Raw genomic sequence first — 26960 nt, 5'->3', positions numbered from 1 at the left:
CTAGAGTATAGTAACATTCCACAACTTGTTAGGGCGAGCTACTCTCCCTTTCTACATGTCTTGGATTGGTTGACTAGCATGATACATACACTTTCTAGACCATTTGACCTATCCCAACATACTCAAAACCATTCTCACGGTATAAGATTACTATATTCCATGGGTATAAAACCACCACAAAGTGAAAAATATGTGAGACTGACTATCAAGCACACAAAATCATTAGACCCTTTAATCCTATCCTTTCAAAATTCAATATGTGAAAGTCTCATACACAAGTAACACATTTTTAATTTCTTTTTTGCACAGTTCAAAATGAGATGTACACTTCTCATTGGTCGAATTAATCACACTCCTTCTCTTCTTCTCTTCATTAGTAATTTCTCTTGTATTATGATCTTGGAGTTGGGAAAGACTCGATCTCTTGGGGGCTTGATGGATTCTTTGTCTCCTTGATTCTGATAAGATCATCTTATATCTCGTGCTCTACTTTGCCAAGAGTTTGGGTTGAGCCCGTACTCTCGCTAAAGTGGGGGATAAATGTATCATATTTAATTGGAAGAACTTCAACTTTATGAAAATTTATCACCTATTTAGTGTGATTTAATGCTAGACTTGCATTTAATTCACATTCTCCCATTTCTTCTTCCCTCTTTTCACTTCTTCTAGATGAAATCAGGGTAGGAACTAATAGATACTTCCTAGAATTCCTATTTCATGATGCAAACCTTGAGATAGGACCTATTCATTTGGGTCTTCCCTTCCCTTTCTTCAATCACTCAGAATCTCTATTTGGCTTTGAAATTGAGTTTTCTAGAGATCTATATCTGATTTCTCAAAACTGGGACTTGTTATGGGACCTTGAGGGAATCCCATGGATTTTTGATCTAAGAATCAAGGACAAAATACATCCCTAATGACATAGTATGTCTCTAATGATGCATTGTGTCCCTTCTCAGGATCCATTTTTGGACCCTCTTCTTGGGCCCTATATTGAGGTTGATCTGAGGCATTAATATTGTGTCTGATTGGTTGATGAGAGAAATTTTATTCTAAGCCCTTTTATAAGCACATCCATTTGCCTCATTTTGCATCCAACTGCCAAACATCTCATCATTAACATGCACAAGCACTCAAGTACTAGAGCCTTCAAGTGTTCAAGCATCTCAAGCATTCAAGTACATTTAAGGAGATCCTTTTTCAAGTCATTGGACATCATATCTCTTGCACTCAAGGTGCTTTCAAGGAGCTTCAAGGAGTTTAGTTGGGAGCTTCATCATCTCTTCCATGTTCATGTCACAACCTTTCAAGATCTAGGTTCCCCCTTTGGTGATAGTGGAGTTGGTCATCAAGGAAGGGCTTTTACTTTCATCCTTTTCTACATTGATCATCCTACATTTACACCCTCTTGACCCATTCACTCTGTAAAGTGAGCTCATTATATTTGATTTGAGAAATTATACTATTGTAAGGCGAACTTGTGCATTTACTTACTTTCCAACATTTTCATTATTTCAATTTCAAGGTTAATTCCTAAACTAGGGTTTGACCAAGAAAAATCCCCCATCAAAAAATAAAAACCATTTTTTACAAGTTGTGGATCATAAAAGGAAAAATAGAGTGCAAATTCAAATACCCTTTTCACAAAACTTCAGAGTTTCAAAAATTGTTTTTTGCCAGATCAACCCTGACAGTAAATTGAAATATTTATAATTATTATAGTCTCATAATTTCAGGTTGAGATAGTGAGTTTAAGTAATTACAAAGATCATCTGACATCCCACTTATAGGTTTGTATTCACCAAAGTGAGTCTTCTTTCCTTCTTTATTTTGATACATATTTCCAATTTTCTACACTCAGCTTTCATATTGAATATTTACCTTCATAAAACCCTCTCTTTGTGAAGGTGAGGGAGAAGTAAGTCCAAACAATTCACCCTTTTACATTAGGTTACGAATTGACACTTGATCTTGTGTTAAATTGGGCCTACATTAGGAGGTAAATCTTGGTTTTCGCCGTTCATCTATGCATAGGACAATGGATTCATTTTCCCCCTATTCAGACAGATACATATTTAAATCTAATTAAGCAGATACATCTCATATAATTCATCAACATGAAGAGATCCAATAGACAAGCACAAATTTTCCATTGATCATCAATCTTAACATGGAGCATGAGATTTGGGTAAAACAACACCATACAACAAAGGAAAAGGTAATTCTAAGTTTAGATTTAATCGCAACAAGATAACATGGACTAGAAGCAAAAACACCACAACAAAAATTTCAAAGATGAGATCAGTGCCTTTTTCATATTGGGTTTTTTGAGTCGAGAGAAATATAATATTGCATTACATATTTCAAACAATAGCATAATAACTAAGAGATATTGTCTTGCAACATTCTGTAGCAACAATGTTAACTCATCCTTCTTATCAACTCTTTGTACAAGACTTAATCAATCTTCACTTTCTATCAGGAATTTAATTGACTCTTTGAATCAAAGCACAAACAAAAAACTACATATCTCATAACAAATGATGCAGGAGCATCTTGCATGGAAAAAAAAAAAAATTGAAAAAAAAAAAAAATTGGAAAAAAATAAAATAAAATTTGTGGAGGAGAGAGATCCTGAGTGTACAAGCAGATCGTCGAAGTGTGAGGCAGTTTGTACCAAGACCTTGGTTGGGTGAAGTTTATCAGAGTTGTACCTTCATTAGTGGTATCAGAGCGGACCTACATTAGTGGTATCAGAGCCGTCCTTCATCAAGTGGTATCAGAGCTGGTGGACTGCAAATCTGTTGTCCTAGACTTGTGATGTGGTTCCTGATTGTTCGTGCGAGGTGGCAGGTTGCGATCTGACTTGCAAAAAATTCAAGGTTGTCACAAGGAGCGTGGGAAGGATTTGTTGCAGAGGGTTTACAAAGATCTTGGAAGATGGCTCCAAGAGGATTGGACCCTAAGATGATTGCGAAAATCCATGATATAGTGGAGAGGAATTTTTCTAAGGTGTTTGCTCGGTTGGATGCTAAAGCTAAGAAGGTCAAGGTGGAAGAGGATGGTTTTGCTGATCAGTTTGTGGAGCCTGATGCAGAACCTGCAGAGCAACTAGAGGTTGTTGCTAAAGATATTCCTAATGTTGTTGATGTTGGGATAGATGTTGGTTTTCATGATCAATTGGTTGAGTCTAACATGGAGATTGTGGAGCACTTGGTTGTGGATGATCTAGTTGATGTTGGTGGTGACTTGAATGTTGCAGAGCACTTGGTCATGGATGATCCGGTTGTTGGAGGTGAGTTATGTATTGTAGAGCATCTTGTTGTGAGCAATGAGGTTGCTAGTGTTGAGAGTTTGGCATGTATTGATGGTGATCTACATGTTGGTGCTGATATGGAGTTTGTTGTTGTTGATGCGGGGTTTTTTGCTATGGGTGTGAATTCACTAGTTGCTGATGTGGATGAGAGTTTTCTGTTGAAGCATTATGTTCAGTTTGTTCCTGGGAGTGAGCATGCTGATTGGATGGTTGAGATTCTGGTGTTTGATAGAGTGATGCAGATGTGGAAGATTTGTATGGTGGTTTTCTTATCTCTGTTGAGGTGGAAACCTTTGGTGAAGATGAAGATGGTGGTAGATATTTCTTTTGGCATCAAAGTGTGGGACACACTTTTCTATTTACTGGGGGAGTCTGATGCAGGAGCATCTTGCATGGAAAAAAAAAAAAAAAATTGAAAAAAAAAAAAAAAATTGGAAAAAAAAAAAAAAAAAAAAATTTGTGGAGGAGAGAGATCCTGAGTGTACAAGCAGATCGCCGAAGTGTGAGGCAATTTGTACCAGGACCTTGGTTGGGTGAAGTTTATCAGAGTTGTACCTTCATTAGTGGTATCAGAGCGGACCTACATTAGTGGTATCAGAGCTGTCCTTCATCAAGAAAACACCAAATGACACAAATCCTTGGTTTTTTCACTTGAAACTTAATCAAGAAGCACAATAGAGAGATCTAAACTAGAACCGTATATGAATTAATTTTTTTGCTACATCTTATATACAACATGCATACAACTTACAAAACTCAAAAACCTTCTGAAAATTCAACACTAATCCATTAGATATGCTCATTGAAATACTATAAGTGCTACTCAAAATACATCAATTCTCGCTAGTTGGAAACACAAAAGATGGAGCCCCAATGGTTACCGAAATTTGAAACCCTAAAGGATGAAAGAAAAAACTAATATGTAGGAAGAGAGAGAAATTTTGCAATACTTGATAACCAAATAAATTGAATAAATTGGATTTCAAATGGGGTTGAGCAAAGTGATCAAACATATTTAAAATGAGCTCAAAAATGGCAGAGGGCAAGTCTCTACTATTTATAATGCAGAGAAGAAATCATCTTGTTTTGACCAATCACAAGTCCCAGAATGCAAGGCCTCAAAGTGGGCAACTTCTTTTATTGGAAAAGTGCAATTAGCAAGACCAGATGAAATGCTAGAGTTTGAGGAGTTGCAAAACCTATCAAAACTGACCACAGATACTTGAAACTTGAAACATAAGCTCTTTGGTTTACAATGAACAAACCCCTAAGCCAGTAGGCCATGACGCTCAATAGGGCTCAAGATATTCAAATTCAAAGAGAGCATGATTATTTGGGTTAACATTTGGGCAATATTTGTAGATTTGACAATAGCTAAAAATGATTCATTATAAAACCATTCAAAAATACAAACTAAGGACTCAAGATGCATAAATGGGCTAAAAGAAATGTAGGAAAAATATATATTCACTTGGTGTTGCTTGAAGTCCATCTAGGGTACCAATTCTCAAAAGCTCAAATAGGGCTACTTTTAACAACATTTCAACATGTCACTCTCAAAATTTGAGAGTACCAACAGAGCGGTGGAGAGCTTCTTTCATACTTCAAACTAGGTGTAGATAAGTAGAATGGCGAGATTGGAAAACCAATAAGACTCTTTTTGGCCTCCTAGTCATTCCAATTGTGATATATGGTTATAAGTTTTGAAAGAGCAACCTTTCTAACCACGCACTGAAACTATTTGAAAGTTTAGAAAAGCATCTTATCACAACTAACCTTAAAGTCAAATTAACAATTATGCAATGTGATTCTCTTGGTTGAAGTAGGTATGTTCCCAATGGAAGCTTCAAGAATGATTTGTTTGTTAAGTTATTCAAATAAAAATTATAATATGGATAAACATTGTTTGCTCAAGTTTGTAGACAATGAGAGAATAATATGTAGAAAGATGTAGATGAGGCAAAACAACACATGGTTGAATAAATGGTGATTGACCTGTAAAAAATGTCTCGACAATAACGAAGAGATAAAAAGACTTGTGTTGGAAAAATTTAGGACTGCCACGTGGACAAAGCAAATGGGGAGGGGAAAAAAACCTACTATGCAAAAGAGTTCAATCCCATTTCGAGTCATCAAGATAAAGACTACCTAAGAGTGATAATCAAAGGTAAAGCCAAATAGCTAGTGGCATAATTGAGAACCAAATCTCATCATCTCTAATATTGAACAAGTAGATAGATGGTTCTTAAATAGGTTTGAGATGAAAGAAAGTATAATTTTTCACATTAAAAAATGTATTGAAACTAAATAATATTTTTGAGATGAAAGAGAGTATAATTTTTTACATTAAAAAATATATTGAAACTAAATGATATTTCATTTTCAAATATGATACATCTCATAATATGTATGCATAATATTAAAAGAGGATAGTTTACATTTGAAGGAAGGCTTTTTACATGACTATTCGCCTTTACCTTGTTTGCAAAGACTCCATAAAACTGTTTTGTGATAGAAGTTCATTAGAGGAGGGTTATAAAACATGAAAACGATTTAAACTTCTCACGAGTGGTCCCTTGGGCTATTTGATGTCGATAAAATACCTTCAGTCTATAGGGTATTCGTAGCCCTGTAACGCCTATGTCAGGAGTACCTATCTCACTTCTGTATAACCCCAACCTGACGATAAACCCTAATAAAGGACATCGGACAGTTCAATTTTGACAAATCCTCATGGTTTTAATGAAGGAAGGTCACAGATCTCTGTCTGGATTGTAATCCAAGTCCGCACAGCTCATCCAGATTCCTCTTAAAATGGTGGAATCCAAGAGAGAGACACCGGGCAAGACCCCAAAGAATAAAGCCGTCAAGCTTAGAACAAAGGAAGAGGAAGAAACAGCGCAGGAATCGACACAAAATGAATGACAAGCTGCGATGCAAATTTCGATCGAGGTAGAGCGCAACGAATACGCCGATCAAAATGGTGCAGAGAAAGCAGAGGTCGATCAGAAAGTTACAGGAGCGGCAGAGGCTAACGAGATCAATAGAGAGGATAAATCCACGGACCCAAAAATTTCAGAGAAAACGGTGTCAGCCAAAAAAAATCGCAAGAGAAATGCTGCTAAATTAGTGGCTGGTGCGGAAAATACCGGGAGTTTAGCAGCGGGGACAGTGGATGTCGATAGATTTGCCGGTGAGCAGAAAAGTAGTCTCAATGTAGCTGACGAGTCGAAAAATGAAGAAATTTTACCTGAAGAGTATGTACAAGAGGAGCAGAAAAAAGAGGTAATTGTAGATTCCAATCAGATAGTTGGAAAATCCGAGCAGAAATGTGTACCCGAGGCAGAGTTGGAGACGGAAAGTCCACAGACGGTGAATAAAATTTTAGAGGTTGCAAAGGCCGATGAATCAGCTGCGAAGACACTGGAGCTGCAGCAGAAGGAATCAGAGAAGGAGATTGAGGTTACTGTGAAAATGGAGACAGCGCAAAAGCTCTCGGAGCAAATGGAGATCAATGAAATGGTGGAGAAAAAAATTGAGAATGAACAAAGTGAAGGCAACCGTAAGAAAAGTAAGAAAATGCAGCGAGCGAAAAAAGTAAAAGAAAGAGAAGGAAAATCAGAACATGAAAATGTACCAAAGGCAAAGCTGGAGATGGAAAGTCCACAGACGGTGAAGACAATTTTGGAGGTTGCGAAGGCCGATGAGTCAGCTACGAAGACACCAGCGCTGCAGCAGATTGAATCAGAGAAGGAGATTGAGGTTACTGTGAAAATGGAGACAGAGCAAAAGCTTTCGGAGAAAATGGAGATGGATGAAATGGTGTAGAAAAAAATTGAGAATGAACAAAGCGAGGGCAAGTGTAAGAAGAGTAAGAAAAGGAAGCGAGCGAAAAAAGTAAAAGAAGGAGAAGGAAAATCAGAGCAGGAAAATGTATCAAAGGCAAAGTTGGAGATGGAAAGTCCACAGACGGTGAAGACAATTTTGGAGTTTGCGCAGGGCGATGAGTCAACTGTGAAGAAAGTGGAGTTGCAGCAGAATGAATCAGAAAAGGAGATTGAGGTTACTGTAAAAACGGAAACAGAGCAAAAGCTCTCGGAGAAAATGCAGATTGATGAAATGGTGGAGAATAAAATTGAGAACGAACAAAGTGAGGGCAACCGTAAGAAGAGTAAGAAAAGGAAGCGAGCGAAAAAAGTAAAAGAAGGTGAAGGAAAAGTAGAGCAGGAAAGTGTACCGAAGGCAAAGTTGGAGATGGAAAGTCCACATACTGTGACGAAAATTTTAGAAGTTGCGAAGGTCGACGAGTCAACTGCGAAGAAAGTGGAGCTGCAGCAGAATGAATTAGAGAAGGAGATTGAGGTCATTGTGACAGAGCAAAAGCTCTCGGAGAAAATGGAGATCGATGAAATGGTGGAGAAAAAAATTGAGAATGAACAAAGCGAGGGTAAGCATAAGAAGAGTAAGAAAAAGAAGCGAGCAAAAAAAGTAAATGAAGGAAAAGGAAAATCAAGCAAGAAAATGTACCAAGGCAAACTTCGAGATGGAAAGTCCACAGACGGTGAAGACAATTTTGGAGGTTGCGAAGGCCGATGAGTCAACTGTGAAGAAAGTGGAGCTGCAACAGAATGAATCAGAGAAGGAGATTGAGGTTACTGTGACAGCAAAAAAGCTCTCGGAGAAAATGGAGATCGATGAAGTTGTGGAGAAAAAAATTGAGAATGAATGAAGCGAGGGCAAGCGTAAGAAGAGGAAGAAAAAGAAGCGAGCAAAAAAGTAGGAGGAGAACTGAAGAAAATCACAAAGGAAGAGGGAGAAGTAAAGAAAAACGCACAGGAAGGAGAAGTGAAGACAATGAAGGTTGACAGAATAGTCGAGAAAAACCCACAGGATGATCATAGCGAGGGCAAGCGTAAGAAGAATAAGAAAAAGAAGCGAAAGAAAAAAGTAAAAGAACTGAAGAAAATCACAGAGCAAGAGGGAGAAGTAAAGAAAAGCACACATGAAGAAGGAGAAGTGAAGACAATGAAGGTTGACGGAACAATTGAGAAAAACCCAGAGAATGATCAAAGCAAGAGGAAGAAAAGGAATGGAGCGAACATGGAGGAAGGGGGACAATCGAAGAAAACCAGACAGGAAGACACCACAACGGAGGAACAGCAACAATGTAACACTATAGAAGTCATTGAAATGCTGGTGGATTCTCTCACCAAAGATGAGCTCTTGGAGGTTGTGAAATCGACTGCATTGAAAGAAGTGTGGTTTTCAGCTCACGTAGACCGTGTTGCAAGCCGAGATGAATTAAAGAGGACAATATGTATTGAGAGTTTGAGCCATAGCACAAACTCAGAGATGCTCAGGGAGGCATTCTTACAGTACGGACAAATAGAAAAGGCTAACGTTGTAGTGCATAAAGAGAATGGTCATTCTAGGGGTTTTGGCTTTGTTGTATTTACCACTAAATCAATTGCTTTAAGTGCTGTGAATGGTCGATTGTCTCACTGCTAACTAACAAATGGCCAGCGCAACCGAAGCCACAACTCATACACGGGAATTCCTCGCCCAGGAAAATATGTTAATCCCGCCACACATGGTCCGGGAGGGTTTGCTAATCCCACAATGCTTGCCTTGGGCGAGCAGGTTGATCCGCTCGTGTTTGATCCAAGAGTAAATTCCACCTTTTCTGGCCATTATCGTCAAGCTTCGATGGGCGATTTTGGGTCTCCAAATCAATGGGGATATTCAGACCTACAAAATGAGTAAGTCTTATTCTGCCTCACATAAACATTTCGTGCAATTTGTTATTTGCGAATTTGTGTTGAAAATTTATTCAAAGTAGTTTGAAACTTCTTCTGGTGATAAGGCAAACAAAATTCAGGCTTTGCTATGTTTTTATTAAAACTGGAAGAATTTTTAGGTTCTTTTAATATGCTGCTAGTGTAACTAAAATATTTTCCAAATCTACATTTAATGTTTCAAACGTGCTTGAAGAGCACAACCTATACTGAGGGGGTAGTGGGTTGGGCTGAGGGAGAGTGTAATTAGTATTAGGATGAATTTTTTCACTTATTTCAAATCTGCAAATGTGACTTCAGAAATCATAAAGTAAACAACACATGTAAGGACATAGAAATTATGTGGAAAAGTTTGAAACTTTGAAGAAAAAACACAGAGGCAAAATATTGCTTTTATTAATTTCTTACAAACTAGAGGCAACAACCCACATAAGACACCCATCTTACAAACGTGAGTTCTCTGAGCACCAGATCAGGAGGAGGCACCGACCTCCAATAAATTCTATTTGAATCTGTACTTACTTCTCTTCATAAATCTGTACTTCTTTCTCTTCTCATCAACCTCACTCTGATTATAAATAAATAAAAAATCTTCTTACAGTGCATTTTCCATTTTTATTTCATTAATATCCATAAAACTCTTCAAGGATAAAATCTATTAAAAATGGTGCTTCTCAAAATGGAATATTTTCTTAAATATCTTGGGTGCCCATATCTGATTATGAAACGTTATCACATCTGCTTTAAAATCTGTATAAAATCTTTCTTTTTACGACACAAATCAGATTTGGTTTATCCTATCATATCCTCAAATCTGCGTTAAATCTTTTTTAAATATGTTAAAATATTTCTTTTTTATGGCATAGTTCAGATTTAGTTATCATATCCTCAAACATTATTTTCTTGTTTCCTTCTGGAAGCGGCAGCTAGCTTTATGTGTTTTGCTTTCTTTTCTTGACAGTTGTAAAAAATTGATTTTAATTTGATGCAAGTGAAACTAGCAAAAATCAAGTGACAATCTTCTCTTTGAAAAGAAACAGGAATACACAAAACACATTTCTTTTCGAAGGCGATCATTAAGAGATAGTAGTTGAGTACAAGTATCTTGGTATCGTTTTCCACAACAAACTCAGTTGGGAAACATGTAAAGCACACAGAATTTACAATGGCTGGAAAACGCTATATTCCTTACAAAATAGATGTAGGAAAGTAGAGTCATGGGTTTGGAAAACGAAGAAGATGCTTTTTGGTTTGTTAGTTTCTCAGTTATCCTTTACGGATTTGAGATTTGGGGTAGCAGCATGTTAGATCAGAAATGAAGGCAATCAGAGAGAACCCAAAAATATTTTATCATCAGCAGCCTCAAAATTAAAACCGTGGTTCCCTATGATGTTAAATCTGGACTAGAAACTTATAAATAAAACATCTGCATATATCCTGGGAAAAACCCTCTGCAATGAGGGAAACAACCCAGCCTCAAAGATGAATCCTTTATTTATATGAAAACCTTCATTACATATTGACAGAGCTACAGCTCTATGAACATATAAAGCATTAAATAAGAATCGATCACCTCTGATCAATGGCAGATAAAACTTGATGATACTGAGCATATCAGAATCATCAATTACAATATCGAAAAAGTCACACTGAGAAAGATAACTCTAAAGAATGTATATATTTCAATGATAAGAAAACACAGATTGCCGTATGAAGAAAAGAACTGATGATGCCGTTCTTGCCAAAAACGCTCATCAATTTGCCAACGCGGGCCACTGTGTGATGCTGTGAGATGATATTAATAATATCATAACTGCTGCCGTGAGATGATATTCGCTAATATCATTACTGCGAACGTTTTCACTAATAAGACCAACAATGACTGAAGGAAGAAAAACACGTTGAATAGCAATTTTAAATAACTGAAAACAAGCAGCCTTCAGCAATATCCTTCTTGGCAATACGTAACTGCTAAGAGAAGATAACCGATTCCAGCAAAGGGCGCGGGACCCAGAATTGAACCAAGTATGAAATGTAATACACCCTGTTTATATAATACACAAACAAATTTCTCCATACAAACATTAATTCATATTTAATGCAAATTAATTATTGAATTGTAATTTACAGAATTTCATATATGGCTAATATATTTAACATATGAGATCTTATTGGTGGAAACATGCATATTTCCTTTAGAGGCTTCAACAACAGTTCGGTCGTTAAGCTATCTAAAGAAAATTCAAGGTATGGAAAAACATCGTTGGCCTAAACTGATCATAGATGAAAGACCAGATAGAAGAAAGAATACATGGATGAAGCAAAACCTCAATTGGATGAAAAAAACGAAATGTTAATATGCATGAATATCTGGATAACAATGAAGAAATACAAAATTTGGGAGGGAAAAATTCAGGACCATATGGTCAAGACAAAATGGGCGCAAAACAGATTACTATGTCAAAGAATTCAACCCTACGGAAGATCATGAGGAGAAATGCATACATAGGAGCAAATATAAAATGGAGAGCAAAAATGCTTATAGTGCAGCTTATGACAAGTTCTTGCTATTTGAGGTATAAAACAAGTAGATGGATGATACCTAAGGAAGAATGGTATGAGATAATGTTTATTTTGCAACATGGGAGTAGTAGAGATAGAGTGACATTTTATCATGGAGTGCCTAGCATACAAAGACATCTGCTCCAGCTATGAGGATATTTAAGAAGCGGACAATAGGACAACAATCTGAGTGATCAAAATTCATCGTTGAAGACTAGACTTAAGAAATAGTTTCAAATGGCCTTAAGTTCTAGCACCCTATTTTGGGGTGCTTTCTATTTTAAGGGTTCCCATAGGTTGCTTCAGCCTCGTGGACGTAAAATCTTTTATTTGTTCATTCCTTCCCCGCCTTGGCACCCAACATGAAACTTATCTGATATGATTTTAATAAATATCTTTCCATTCCAACATAACAACATATTCTTTCTAACAACAGGTTACTATATCTTTTCCATGTATCAATATCTAGCTCTGAGATCAATGATAATTATCTAACAATGTTATCTATATTTTACTTAGTTACCAGATTTGTGCCTTGGAGGCTGGATTCGGATCCAATCTGGATTTGGATTTGTGCCAGGACTCGTCCTAATTCGGGCAGGATCCTTGTTTGTCTGGAATTGCGGACTGCGAATCTAGACGAATCCACATGGATCCTCACAAATCCAACACGAATCCGTTGTGAATCCCCAAGGACCCACATACCAAACTTGGAATATATATATATATATATATATACACACACTCAAATTCTAATGGGAAAAAAATCACGAATCCACGAATCCGATTCATGTGCCTGAATTGGTAACTAAGGTAAGTTCAAGGAACATGTTTTGATTATGGTATTATGTTACATAATGTCAAAATACACTTTGTTTGAAAGTGAATCCTTAAACTAAAGCGTTGATTACATCATTAAACACATCCATTTGTTTTTCTGGCAACAACCTTTTTGGAACAAAAATTGGTTTAGGTTTATTAATTTTCATGGTGAATTCTTTGTTAGACATTGTCAAGGTGTGGTAGAGAGCTTCATTAGGTTTTTTTTCAACTTTTTTGTTGTTGTTCAAAATTCAACTAATAATTTTAGGTGGAATGTTTAAAAGTGTTCATACATTTTCGAACCTTTTGGTTAGCTAAAATAAATTTTATTATGGCAGGCCTCTCCAACATGAATATGTTAGAACTTTCTCTTTGCTTAGCATCTCCTCTAGATTCTTTGATTGAGTTTATAGATAGAGTACTTCTATATGCTTCTCTTAGTTCATATTCCTTTGTACCACAAATTGAACTTTGTAATTCCTTCATCTCGATTTTGATATTCTTTAGCTTTTGATCCTTTAGTATGGAGATCTTTGCAAGACCAATCTTCATTGGATTTTCTCTTTATCAGTATTGTATACCTCAATTCATCCATCATAATTGGGGTACTTAGTGTAATTTTTGCATAAACAACTTTCTCATCAATAATTGGGGCACAATTCCTTAGTATTAATTTAGACACAACAGCTTCTTGATTTTAAGAAGGGAATAAAATATTGAGGGGAAGATAATCTTCTTTAGTTTCAAGGCCCTTGTCTATTAGCATCTGCAAGAGTACGCTAAAAGGTCTTGGGTTTATAGACTCTACATCTTTATTATGTGTAATTGCACCTCTAATTGTGCATGGGGATTTTGGGTATTCTATTTACCACAAATATATACCCATTCAAGTCATTCTTATTTGTTGTTTGTGAGTGTTTGTTTACATTTGTTAAAGAAATATTATTTTTGCTTATATTGTTGACTATGAGAGTTGTAATGCCTTGCCCGGAGATTCTTGGAACAAGGATTAAATATAAGCCAAGAAATTTTTTAAACAAGTATGAATGCACATGACAACATCATACAAGGATCAAAAAGATTGCAACAGAAGACTTTACCAACAATCCCAGCAACTAACAAATCTTCAAACGCCACTACCAAATTGACACAAACAGAGAAACGAAACCAAAGACGACAATAGAACAAAGAATCTCAGATTTGTCAAAGCATGGAAAATTAAGCAAACCCAAAGGGTACTTAAACACCAAAATGCATTCCCCGAAAACTAGTGGAGATGCCCCTTGTTTTTCGTGCGAGGACAATAGTTGATAGAATTTCACGCAAGGAAGTACAGTATGCCACGCAAGAATTTGCCTTTCGTGCAAGGAAATGCACCAAACGGTGCGAGGAAACACTTGGCCTAGCAGCCAAAACACCCATAACTGGTGTGGGTTTCGCGCGAGGAAGTACCAAGAGCTGTGCGAGAAAACCCAGAACACCACACGAACTTTTGCACTCTCACGTGAGAAAGTACAATTTAGTGCGAGGATTCAAAACAAGCCAGAAAACATTAAGGTAAAACGCTAAGAAATGAAGATTCCTCCACACCAGGGAGTACCGGATCCACAATCAAGGCATAGACACTCGAATCATAACAACTGAAAGACGGAAGCTGAATCTAACCATCTAAACATAGCAGTGAAGGAAAAGTATTGAAAGCAACATCGCAATGTACGAACATAACAAAACTCAAGCGTGGTTCCTCCCAACCATAATAGCATCATGAGACCTCGAAGGTTCTAGCCATCCTCCACGCCTAACATCCCAAACTACCAACTAGATAGTTGGAGTTGTCTTATGAGGACGTCACTACTAAAGCATAATACCATCATAAAAATAGGAAATCTAACATGCTAAACCAATAAGCAATAGATACTCCAACTAAGAAAATCACATCGTCTAATCATATGCTAAACATCATAATAAGGAAATGTGTTAATACTAACATTATCTAAACGTGATATACAAGCATTCCAATGAAAGCATAAATCACAAGAAAGCATACTCCGGAACCTGAAGTACCAAGTGAAAACATCCAACAACGGTTGCATTGGGATAATAGACTCTCTGTACAGTGGTCCCCAACAGTGATAAAGGTAGCTATGCTTCCCAACCACGTAGAACTTGTTGATGTGTGTTTTATGACTCACCAAATAGTAGAACAAAAGACTGAAATATCTTATCCTCTCTTGAATAAAGTCTTGTGTATGCTAAGATTGCTAGAAGATCATACAATGACTTCAAGGTTCCTTTAATGCCAGGTCTGGACTGTGGATAAGATCGGTGGTTGATGTGATTTGCTGATGATCACAAGGGGCCTTATGTGTTTATTTAGATTCATTTCAAGCCATACTGGATGTGGGAGCTATCTTAAGGTTTTGCAACGAAGTGCTTTTTTTGGAGTTTTCACAGAATATGCAAAAATTGAATAAGATAGGGTTTAGGAGTTATATTCTAATCCTAAGGGTAGTGATAACAACAAATAGTACTCTAGTGGACAAATTCCTCAATTTACTGAATTCCGCTTCGCCAAGTTATACTACAACTATGCGTGAATTGGTGCAATCTTCAAGGGTTATGCCAAAGATTTTCATATCACCACATACACCATCATAAAGAACAATGTATACGAATGATAGAAATTGAGCATATGCATGAAAGGGGTTCAGGCTAACTTTACACAACGAATTAGAATCACTAAAACGTCAAAAGTATGAACCTAAGGAATTCATCAATACACCATCATATTCTTCATTGCAATCACCATACATTAACTAGGCTAAACTTAATCTAATTGAAGAAATTTAGGAGAACAAGCAAGCACTAAGACACATCAAGTATTCACCAAACTCCAATGAAAACTTTATTATCTCAGTAACTCATAGCAACAATCTCATAAAAGTCTCCCTTTACAAATGAGAAATGAGGCCTTTATATAGGTCCTCGATTACAATAGGTGGCCTGAATGATCACAATAACTGATGGCCAAGATTGTGCCACATCAGCCCTAATTAGGGTTAGGGCAATGGAAAAGAATCTACATTAATGCCACAAGGAATCCACTACTGTAGTGGGTAATAAATGCCCACTATGCATGCTCGTTTAAGGAGTGGGGTGTAATAAATGATCCCTATGCACACCCACTATGCATTTAATGCATCTATCCTTGATTTTTTCGCTTGAAAGATCGAAATCGATCTAACAGTGTTCCCAACTCCTCTGTACTAATGCTTGGTGCAGATTCTTGCTTGAATTCTAGAACTGCAATTGCTCTTTTTGCTTTTCCCAAGCTTTCATCCCAATCTGGTAGTAAGTCCTTAGTAGTGTGCATTGTATTTGAGAAGATGGAGAAATTCTCAAAATCATCTCTTCCATATACATTTAGTTGAAAGAATTCCTCTAACTTGACTTTCAGATTATCTGTTGTTATTTCTTCTTCCAGCAATCTCTATGATAACAAGGATGCAACTGCATTTGATATTCCTTGCTTGATGTTATCAACAATCTTCTTCCATCAACTGGATTCCCTGGTAAAGCTCTCAAACATTTCCTTAGCCATGATCATTGCACTGTACCATCGAATAAAATCATAGACATCCCCCTCGCTGATAACTCGACCATCAATCAATTCTTGCTTTGGGGTCTCCATCAAATTTTGAATGTCGGCAATCACCTCTTCTTGGTAAATATGCTCATCCACCCATGATTCCTCCATGCACTGGATCCTAGAGATTGCAGCCAATGCCCTATTGTGCACTTGTACTAATTCTTCTGCATGTTTGAAGGCTACCTCTTGAATTCCTTCAATCCAAATCTTTGCACCTTGAGCAATCCGCTTGATTCTGTCAATATCACCTACCACTTCACTGGAAACACCTGTTGGAGGGACAAATGATGGACCTTCCTCTCTTATTGGATGAGACAAGTTATTGATTTACTGACATAAGGCCCCAATTTCTCTTTTTTGCTTTTCACACCCTTCTACTTTCTTCAGCCTATCTTTCAAAGCCTATGTGGAGTCATCAAATTCTTCCAATATTTGCTCTCGGGAGGCCCGACCAAGATTTACTTCCATAGCATGATATTCATCTGGAGCAATCTGATTTTTTCCTTTGTCAACTGTGGGAGTCGCAATCTGCAAGATTCTGGACCTTGATTCTCCTCTGATGAATTTAGGATATCTTTTTGCTTTCCCTTGTTCTTCTGATCTGTCCAAAATTTCCTGTAATTCAATTGCTGGATCAACCTCCCTTTGTTGATGCAATTGAATTCGTTGCTTCAACTATTTTGGAATGGGTATACTTTGGTCCCCTGGAATTACCAATTGTTCTTTCCTTTGGACCGCTCGAATGTTAATCTCCTCTTCACCTCCTGGACTATCCATTGTAACCTCAGGAACTACGGCTTCGGCACTTGGAAGATGTATTGCTACTCTTGGAGTTTCTTCCTCTAGTGGACCATCTCCATCATTAATCATTTCTCGCTCTAAGCTCGTAGCGAGACTTTCCTCTGTAGCAATATCTTAATCTCTCCCTCTTTCTTGCATGGACTTTTCATAGGCATTTATACTCAGCCTATCCAAATTCTCTTTTTGCTCAAATCTCCTTATACTTGTCCCTCCATCCTGCCTTTCAAATGTTTTTATCTCTTGGACACTTGGAGTTCGACTCGGAGAAGAGGGAGCATCTCCATGTTTCTGCTTCTTATTTTGAGATTCTTGGATGACTTCCTCAATCCTAGGACGCTTTTCTCGAGGTACCTCTTTCCCTTTCTTGGTTCCTACATCTTCAGATGGAGTTCCTCTTTCCTCAACAATCCCTTCAAATATTTGTCCTGATCTTTCATCCCTAAGTGGTCTATGACCAAGCAACCTATATGTGAATCCATTAGCTAGTGCAACTAATTTTTCAAGCTTACGCTCGATCCACCACTTTGTAAAATCTAAGACTAGTTTTGAAAGAGCTGCGAGATCTGTAATTTCTTTCTTCTTCCAATCATATGGTTGAGCTGTCATTTCTGGATTGAATCCCTTTCGCATCATGTTTGGGTCCTCCTCCATTTGATCAGGAACCTTGAATATGTTGCATGTTCTAATAATGTTCAATGGTAATCTTGAATGCAACCTTTTTATAATCTCGTTCTCATCTGCTGCATTTGCCCAAAAGTCTTCAAGGTGAACCTTGTGTTGGTACTTTGATCCTCCTATTGATGAGATCTTGTTGTAAGGATCAAAATCATTCTTTTTTGGATAAAGCGGAAGGCGGAAGAAGTGGAGCTTATCTGATGATTTCTTTGCAACTTTTAGACATGGGCATACCTTAGTTTTCCCTTCTCCTATGGAAATTGGAAATTGCAACCCCAACTTCTTTTTCCCTTTTTGAATCTTGTCATAGGCTGTAAGTTGTCGAGTAAGCTCTAACAAGACCATCTTATCCGTTGGATACCTGGGAAGTTTGTATGGCTCCGTGGAGAATCCTTGAACTTGGATGTATGAAAAAGTAGGAAACTGAATGAACCAAGCACCATATTCCTTGACCAACTTCATCGCACCCATTGACATTCTTATATGTGGCCTCTTTTGTAATGTTCTTACTATTCGCATGGCAAATATATCATTAACCTTCATGTAATCTTCCTTTGAGTACAAATGCAACTGTGGGTAACATTCATGGACTTTGAGGTGTTGGGTTTCGCTTCCAATCGGTCCTTTGCATTGTAGTCCATCATAATTTGTCCTCCATGCTAGCATGTAGATGACATAGGAACTCATGTAAAATTTCCTTGTATGCTCTAGATTCATCAACTGTTCATTTAGATTATCACTTATGAGCCCAACCCAATCTATTCTGTCGCCTTCCTCCATCACCTGCTCAACAAAATACCACATCCAAGATTCAAACCTATAATAATAAGGCATGCCAAATATGCAACTCAACATCATGACCATGTCACTATATTCCCTTTGCAAGTCAAGCCATACTATTTCCTTAGGAATCTTGGAATGATGTGATCTATTCTTTTTCAACCATCTTTTGTTGATTATTTCTTCATAGAAATTGATTCCAGACGTGTAGATTCTCAGTGCTTGCTCCTGTGTCTTTGTGACCATCCTTGGGTGAGAAGGAATTCCAAACGCTTCAAAAATGGATGCTGGAGAAAAATCTGCGAGAACATTTGGTTCAGAATCCCTGATGGTTCTATCTTTAGGATTGTAGTGTTTGGTACATTCCGCAATCAACTTTGGATGTTGAAAAGGAGGGAAACTAGCTGTAGCGAAAATTCCACTTCTCACAATTCTGGTGGCTAGGTGTGTCGGGTGATAGTCACTATATCCGAGCATTCTCCGATTAAAATCTTTCAAATCAAGGTCGCCAAGACTTGTATCTCTAATCTTTGCCCACTTTGATACAATTTTGGATTCAAGATAGAATCCTCTCCTTTCATTCTTTATTAGTTGTCCTCGCATTTCTCCTGTTCCCCTGGGCTTTGCCATTCTCCTTTCCTGCAAAATAGAAAATGTACATACATAAGACTATGCAAGGAAAGTATTAAAAACAACAGATACAACTTGTCCATAAGACAGATTTTGGATTTTTGCCAAAATTTTCGTACTCCTTTCAAGATTCACTTTTCAATACTTCCGTGAGAAATATGCAATTTTTGCAACTCACTGCAAAAAAAATTCCTTTCTGATAGGATTCAAAATCCTCTATCCTGAATTCCTAGAAAACTCCTCAACAATTTCAAAAAATTTCCCAAAAATTTGCTTTATTGAACTCCTTGAATCTCGCTCCTATTCTCAATTTGCTCTTCAGATTTCTGTGTGAGCCTGAATGAATGAGAGGGTTTCTTATAGAAATCATCCTTCAAAAAAGATGCCTTTAAAGCTGTAGACTAAAATTAGGTAGTTGCTTTACTTAGCCATCACGGTTTCCATCTTTTGTGCCACTTGTCGCTTTTGCTGTTTGTTTCAAAAAGTTGCTATTTTTGATGCTCTTAGCTTCAAGATGAAGCTAAGTATTTCTTATCCCCTTTTGATTTTGGTTTTGATTTTAATTAATTAAATATCAATTAGAATCAATATTTAATTAATTTCCACGTTTTAATGAAAAATCAAACTTTTTTGCAACTTCTCTCCAATATTTATTTTTGGATTTATTATTTAAACAACCAAATTAAATATTATTAAAGCTAATATTTAATTTTGTAAATCTAATTTTTTTTTTGAAGGAAAATTGTTTTTTCGCTTTTCTTTGAATCCAACTTTTCCCTTCATAAGGAATTTCATTCTTTTGCCTTAAATTTCGGATTTTCCTCAAAAATTTCCAATATTCTTGCTTTTCATGATTTACCAGCTGGCAACTGTTTCCAAAGAGCTTATAGAATTTTCTTTGGATGCATTCATGGCCACAGGGTTCTCTGAGCCATTGTCTGAGCTGGGAAGACAAAATTTGATAAGGATTCCCTGACCGTTCTATACTTACCAACAAATTTCAACTTCAAATGTGTTGTCTAACTGCAAGTGCTCATTTTACTGCCTAGTTATCCTTTTCAGTGTAGCCAGGGCCATCTGCTTTGTTCATTTGGAATTAGGGCAAATGTTTATTTGATTGCCCAATTCCCGTTATATGTATAGCCAGGGTTATTTGCCTTGTTCACGATGCACATGGAATTGGAGTGGCAAGGACTTGTGCTTGAATGCACGCATAAAATTTTCTTCTACCAATTTGCTGACTACATGTTCAATTCTTCCCAATGCAACACTTGTGTCATGCATTTGTTTCAAAGCTTTCCTCAGCCTGGCGCGATTATGTGCTCCACGATTTATGGAAAGTGGGATTTTTGCAGAATAATTTCTGTGAGTAGCCCAACTCTGCGCTCCATGATTTAGGGGGCAGGCTTTTTTCAAACTGGAGGATTTTATCCTTTGCCAACATTCCACGGCAACAACAAATCTGCGCTCCTAAACTTGTGGGGTCGGGCCTTTTATGGAGTGAAGGATTTTATCCTTTTCCCAATATCCTTTGCTATCTTAAAATTGCGCTCCTGAATTTGTGGGGTCGGGCTTTTTATGGAGTGAAGGATTTTATCCTTTTCACAATATTCTTGCACTATCATAAAATCCCGTTGCATGGAGAGTTCAAAGCGCAGTTTTAAAACATTCGGGGATTTTTTCACTAGTTGACCATTCCTTGCTTGAGGTTGACTTGTGCTCCATAAAACCAGGAGACAGCTGGCATATGATTTTAAAGAAAGGGGGTCCCAGGCTTGGGCGATGGTGACTGGCAGTCACAACAGAACCCATAGGTCCACTCCCACCGTGCTGAGTGCTGATGGAGATAATGATCCAACCACAAATACACAAAAAGCACAATGTCCATGGCTAGCACTCACGCCAAACAGTTTGATGACTGAAACCAAGAACAGGGAGAATGCATAAACTATAGGTCTTGGTGAGACACTTAGTGGGCTACTATGTAGGGGCTAACATCATGGAGAGTCACTTGGCATCAGAAAGCCCAAGCTCGGATTGTGCGGCTCAACTCCCCAATAGAAGGGCCTTGGACTAACATTTTATTATCTTAAATTTTATTACCACCTAGTGTTTTATTTAGTTATCACTTACTTAAAACTTTTGCATGCAATGCCTTGGGCATGGACACTAGGCTACGGATAAAAGAAGCCCCCTCCATATGCTACCCTACCCTATCCATGCTCATCCAATGATCAGGCCTCGCAAGTCACCCAACAAATGCACGCGTACGTGCTCGTGTGTGGCACACCACCATTACAAAGATCATTAGACAAGGACTGGATGAGAACACAAGCAAAATATCACTCAACCAAAAACAACTCGGGAGGACAAATTCTACACGGATCCCAAGAACAATAAAACCATACATCATGAACTCACTCAACTGGCCTCAATCCGGGAGGATGAATTCTCGAGGATGGATTTTGCACAAATCCCAATGATGCAACAAGACCAAACATCATGAACTCACTCAACCGGCCTCAATCCGGGAGTATGGATTCTACACGAATCCTAGTGTCCACGAAATAACAAGTGTCCAAAAGAAACAATAGCACCAGGTATAAAATCACTCAACCAAACACAAAGTTGAGAGTACGGATGCAGCACGTATCCGAATGCAACATAAAAGTGCAACAATGATCTAACTGGCATCCCAATGGATGATCCAGGTCTACAACCAACATCATGCCAAGAAAACCCAAGAAAACATGCACACAAAATGAGGTAAAAGCCTCAAAACTCAAAAACTCCAAAATTAAAACCCATTTGGTCTTAAGGAACAAAAGCCACGAAAATCCAATAAAATCTGGCTTTGGAGTTCGTATGCAAAAACAACCAGCATAATAGTGCAAAACCCCAAACCCTCATCTCGAAAAATAGGAAAATGCTCATACCCGCTCAACCGGGTAGAGCTAGCATACATACACGGAGGGGAACACTAGTTCTCAGCCTCCTAACAAACGGCTACCAAAAACAGAAGTAGAAACAATAAAACAGGAGAGCCCTACCTCGCAACCAAAGGGGGGAAATGAGAATTTGACAATAAAATAAAAATTCCGCAGAAGTAGCCAAAAATCACGACAATTCAAGGTCTCCTTAAATTGGATCCAACGAGACCAATCTTGCGATGATCCCATGCCCTTTGCTCCCACAACGAATAGAACAGTAATTCCTCATGAAGAGGATTTTATGTTTACTCTCAAACTTTCTAATTCAAAAGTGAGAAGTGAGGAATTAAATTCCTTTTAGGATACTTATTCACTTTTCAAGTGAATAATCGATTAGGGCAAATAACCAACCAACCTAGTTAAACCCCGAATCAATGCAAATGAAAATAGGCTATTCCAAGTAATTGAAATTCATCTACGCCAAAGTTGCCAGAAATTAAATTAATTAAAATAAAGCCCAAAAACCAAAAAACCAAAATCACAGAATCCTTAACAATTTTGTGACAATGCGAACCTCTAAATGCACATATACGTTCACAAATCTAGTCACATAATGCAAATGTGTCCGAATTTATCAATTCACCAGAAGGTTTAATTTAAACATTTAAATAAGATACGTCGACCATACAGGGGTGACATTGGTAAATATGAATAGCTGAATCACGAACTCCATGTGCCACTCATAGCGAGGGATATAAATCCTACACACTAAAATATACGATCAAGTGCAATTGCATATAATAAAATAGTCAAAGCAATAAATGCATTAAATCACTTAATTTAACCATTTATTCAATTATATTGATATAATCTATTTACATCACTCACGCTCGCATATAGCATAATGAAGCAAGAATGAAGTAAATAATCATAGCATTAAATCCATCACATAACATAATTAGAGATATGTCCAAATACCGGATAACTAGATATCATCATAAAACATACTATCATCTCAAAATGGCATCATCATGCAAATATGATCAACTGAACAGCATAGTAGTCTAACATCTATGATATTGAAATCAAAGTATAACATCTGACCTTCAGATAATCTCAAATGTAAAACATAACATGAGTAACAAGTATCTCTCGAATCGAAATATAACAAGGTAAATATCTGCAGCACATAACCAATGAATCCAACATGGACAATCCATTTCTAATTATTTAAGCATTTAATAATGGTTGTTTAAATAACATGAAAAGACACTTAAAACACATAAGCTAACACAGTCATAAACATGACTAACCACTCCTACAGGAACCTAGTCTAGTGTAGCAAGATAATAATACATAGTGCAATCTCTACACACATCTCAAGGTAATCACATAACAACATCATGATGCCACATTGATCCTGGTAACCACTGGCACAAACCTTAGTGAACCATCTAACACATCATAATCTCCTAAATCAGCCATAAGCATAATCAAAGCAGTTGATACAGTAACATAAATACAATCACTTCAAGGGTGTAGACCACTCATGGTCACAATCACGATCCCTTCTCGAGAAGAAATCAACAAGGTTGCATCCATCAAGATGACTTAAAGAAATCAAATGGGAGAGGCACTACAAGAGTCATGAATTAAGACCTTAGGGTTCTAACATGTTAATGGGAAGCTCCCCGAGTAAACCCTATGCTTGTAGCTTGGTTGTATGTGCCCTTCTTAATCATAATGAATTGGTGGACAATTAGCCCATTTTTTGAATTTTCCATGGGTGGGTTGGTAAGTAAAGGGGAACTCCAAAGTTCTTGGAGAGCACAAGTTCAATTTAGTACAATTGTTTTCCATGGCAATGAGATCAAAAGTTGGTGATGTGGTTACTCATGATACTTTCAAAAAGAATTAGGATGCTTGCTTACATCACTATACAATTGAAATGATTTTTTTCCTTTCCCACTGGGACGTGAAAGTGCCCTTTTTTATATATCTAATGAGTCCATAAAATGCGTATAAAAGTGTTTTCTATTAAATGTGATTCATTATATTCAAAGTGAGTACAAAACTGCATCATGATGCAAAATCTTCATACAATATTTAGTTGGCGACTATTTATGATGATTGCCTTTTAAAACCATAATCATAATTCATAAATTGCTTATTAAATCATTTGGCATAACTTGGGGGGAGGTTCTAATTTTTGCTTTCCATACTCATTGATTGACATTGAAGGATGTGTTTGTGGCTTGGACTTGATCAAATCGATAACAATCTCTTATATTTTGTCTACCGTTTTTGTGCAATGTTGAAGCTTGTATTGTATTTTTTAAAAATAATGACATTTGAACCATTGACTAATAGTGTAACGCTACATCATTGACCAACAATGTTATGATATTGACATAGATAATTTTCCAAGTTGTTGATTCTAGTCTCTACTCCCAAATCCCCTCATTGTATTCGAATTTCTTATATTTGAAGAGATCCTAGTAGTTTGTGGGGGTTTAAAAATAGAAACCTGTCATGTCCCCTACCCAGTTGAGTCAGTTGACACACAATTTAAATGTTATAAATATGTTAGTTACTAAATATATCAAAAATAAATAAATAAAATATTATTATTAAAAATAATTTTTCTTTTGGCCTATTAATGGGCTGAAATGGTTTAATTCATAGATGGAAAACTCGCAGATTACTCGGCGAGTTTTAAACACTCGCCGAGTATTTAAGCTGGGCGAGTAAATCCCAGAAAAAATCGCTGGAATAAAAACTCGGCTGTTGGGCAAAAACTCGCCGATTACTCGGCGAGTTTTTACTAAAAACTCGGGGATTTTTTTTTAAAAACTCGGCTGCATTGTTTGATGCCAATAACTATTTACTATTTTGCTTCCTGCCATGAGCATTCCCCATGAGAATGCAATTTTGTACGCACTGTGCATTTATATATATCTAAACTCTGCTTGTTTCTTTTGTATTCTCTTTAATTAACTTATTAGATGCATCTTCTCATTAAATTTTGCAAAATAAATGTATTTTTAATTAAATTTCAGCGGTTTTTTTAAGTTCCCGAGTTTTTTTTTAAATCGCCGAGTTTTTCCCGATTAAACTTTTGGGGGGCTTGGCGAGTTTTTGCTTTTGGCGAGTTTTCCAACTATGGTTTAATTTATCAATCTCTAGGGACAATTCAAAGCGGAGCATTTTGGCTTGTGTATGTAAAGGCTTGATACAGCCACAAAAAATGAAGTGGAAGCACAACAATGTAGTGAAATTGACAAAGAGATTGTTGGTTTAGATGCTTCATCTAGAGGGAGTTTCACATATTATAATGAGTGCGATAATTAGAGGAACAAGGAATTGGAAGTTGATAAATTAGTACAAATCATAAAACAACATTCAAAACTTTCAAAATTTCCCACATTAAATGTGATGGAAAAATAGAGGTGGGAAAATTTTCCAAGTTAGTGGTAGAGCTAATGCAATAGAATGATAAGGTATGGGAAGATCTATGAGGTAGTCATATGGGAGTGGAGGTGTCTTGCAAGGATAGTACGACAGGATGGTAAATAGCTGATTAATTACCTCACATTATTTCCTGTCTTGGTGGTGACATGAGGAAGGGAGAGCACTATTGAGGACACATTACTCTCCCTGTAATTTTTCTTTTGTGTTCTAGATGAAAGTAGCTCACATTCCATATTTTGTCTACTCATGCATTTTACACTTTGAAATGCATAGCATAAATGTTATCCTTTGCCCATTGTGGAATTTGTGTCTTGCTAAATGATGACGCCACAGGTAAACATGGCGGTTTTCTGCCCCTTTCTTCCACAATTGTCTAGTTTTTCAAGAAAAAATTGCTGCGCGAAAATCATTATAATCTTCTGATGAAGGGTGCTTGTCCTAATACCACAAACACCTAAGAAAAATAAATAAATAACAACAATTTGCGAGAATAAAATATGGCTTATTATCGCCGCAAATGCAAAATTACAAATTTTTGAAATACAATATGCAAACCCACATGGGCGCCTTCCTTACAATAATTTGCAAGATAGAGCTACGCAATATCATCCAGAGCTGCTTAGACATCACTATGGGCCTTCATTATATAGGCAAAATTTCACCACCCAAGAAGGTTCTAGATATGAACCCTAACCTTTGAAGCCAACAAAACCCTAATTAATTATTATTTTCTTATTTTTAACATAGGGTCAGCCCTAATTATGTTTTTAGTTACCCCAACTTCGGGAGGCCATAACTTTCAAACCATATGTCCTGTTTTCAACTATAAGTACTTTTTGGAATCGTCAGCTCTTGAACTATAGCATCTGAAAGGCGTTAGCGCTAGTCAACTCAGGCACAAACATTGTTTCGGAGCCTCTAGGCCTTCAAAATTGAGCTCAAAGGTTTAATACCCAAAAACCTCAATAACTTTTGCAATACACATGGTATGACAATGTAGCTCCACTGGCAGTCTAATATGACTATAAGATGAACCTTCACCTGTGAAACTAGAACACTCCGAGATCGTATAATCCACTTACTAAAATTATCAAGTTTCCATAAATAGTAACCCTGTACTGAAATAACCCTTATTGAAAATGACAAAATAGAAATATTTTTGGGTGATGCAAGATTGCCCTTACATCCAGGATGCTCTTGCATCAACACTCGGTGTAATTTGAGAAATGACCCTGTCACGTTTCAAGTGTTCAGAGGAAAATCAAGACGGTTAACCTTCTCCCTTGTCAGCCATGATGAATCTTCTACTGGTCTCCCTTTCCATTTGACTAGGTACTCTTCATATGTTCTGTTCCATGTATTTCTGCCAACACGACTGTCTAGTATTTCCTCAATCTCCATTGTAGTTGAAGTAGTTGCTGGAACTTTACTGCGCTTCTGCAATCTCATCTCCACCACCTCCTTTGTGATATTCTATCAGTTCTGAAATGTTAAATACGGGTGAAATATTCAATTCAATAGGCAACTCT

At 37.1% G+C, this 26960-nt stretch overlaps 1 protein-coding gene across 1 annotated transcript in view; it reads left to right on the top strand.

Annotated features, from left to right (window-relative positions):
- Positions 1-5886: 5886 nt before the first annotated feature.
- The window catches only part of LOC149549705 (uncharacterized), a 55817-nt gene continuing 34743 nt past the window's right edge, over positions 5887-26960 (top strand). Inside the window, exon 1 of the mRNA XM_089792990.1 lies at positions 5887-9075. Coding sequence (XP_089649116.1) covers positions 6251-7144 — 894 coding nt within the window. The 5' untranslated portion in view covers positions 5887-6250 and the 3' untranslated portion in view covers positions 7145-9075. The remainder of the gene's footprint in view (positions 9076-26960) is intronic.

This window comes from Cupressus sempervirens, chromosome 7, assembly GCF_028749045.1.
Source record: "Cupressus sempervirens isolate cs-2001-9-10 chromosome 7, ASM2874904v1, whole genome shotgun sequence".
Lineage (NCBI taxonomy): Eukaryota > Viridiplantae > Streptophyta > Pinopsida > Cupressales > Cupressaceae > Cupressus > Cupressus sempervirens.
Note: the sequence above shows the minus strand (reverse complement) of the source record. Positions and strands in the feature narration are given on the sequence as shown.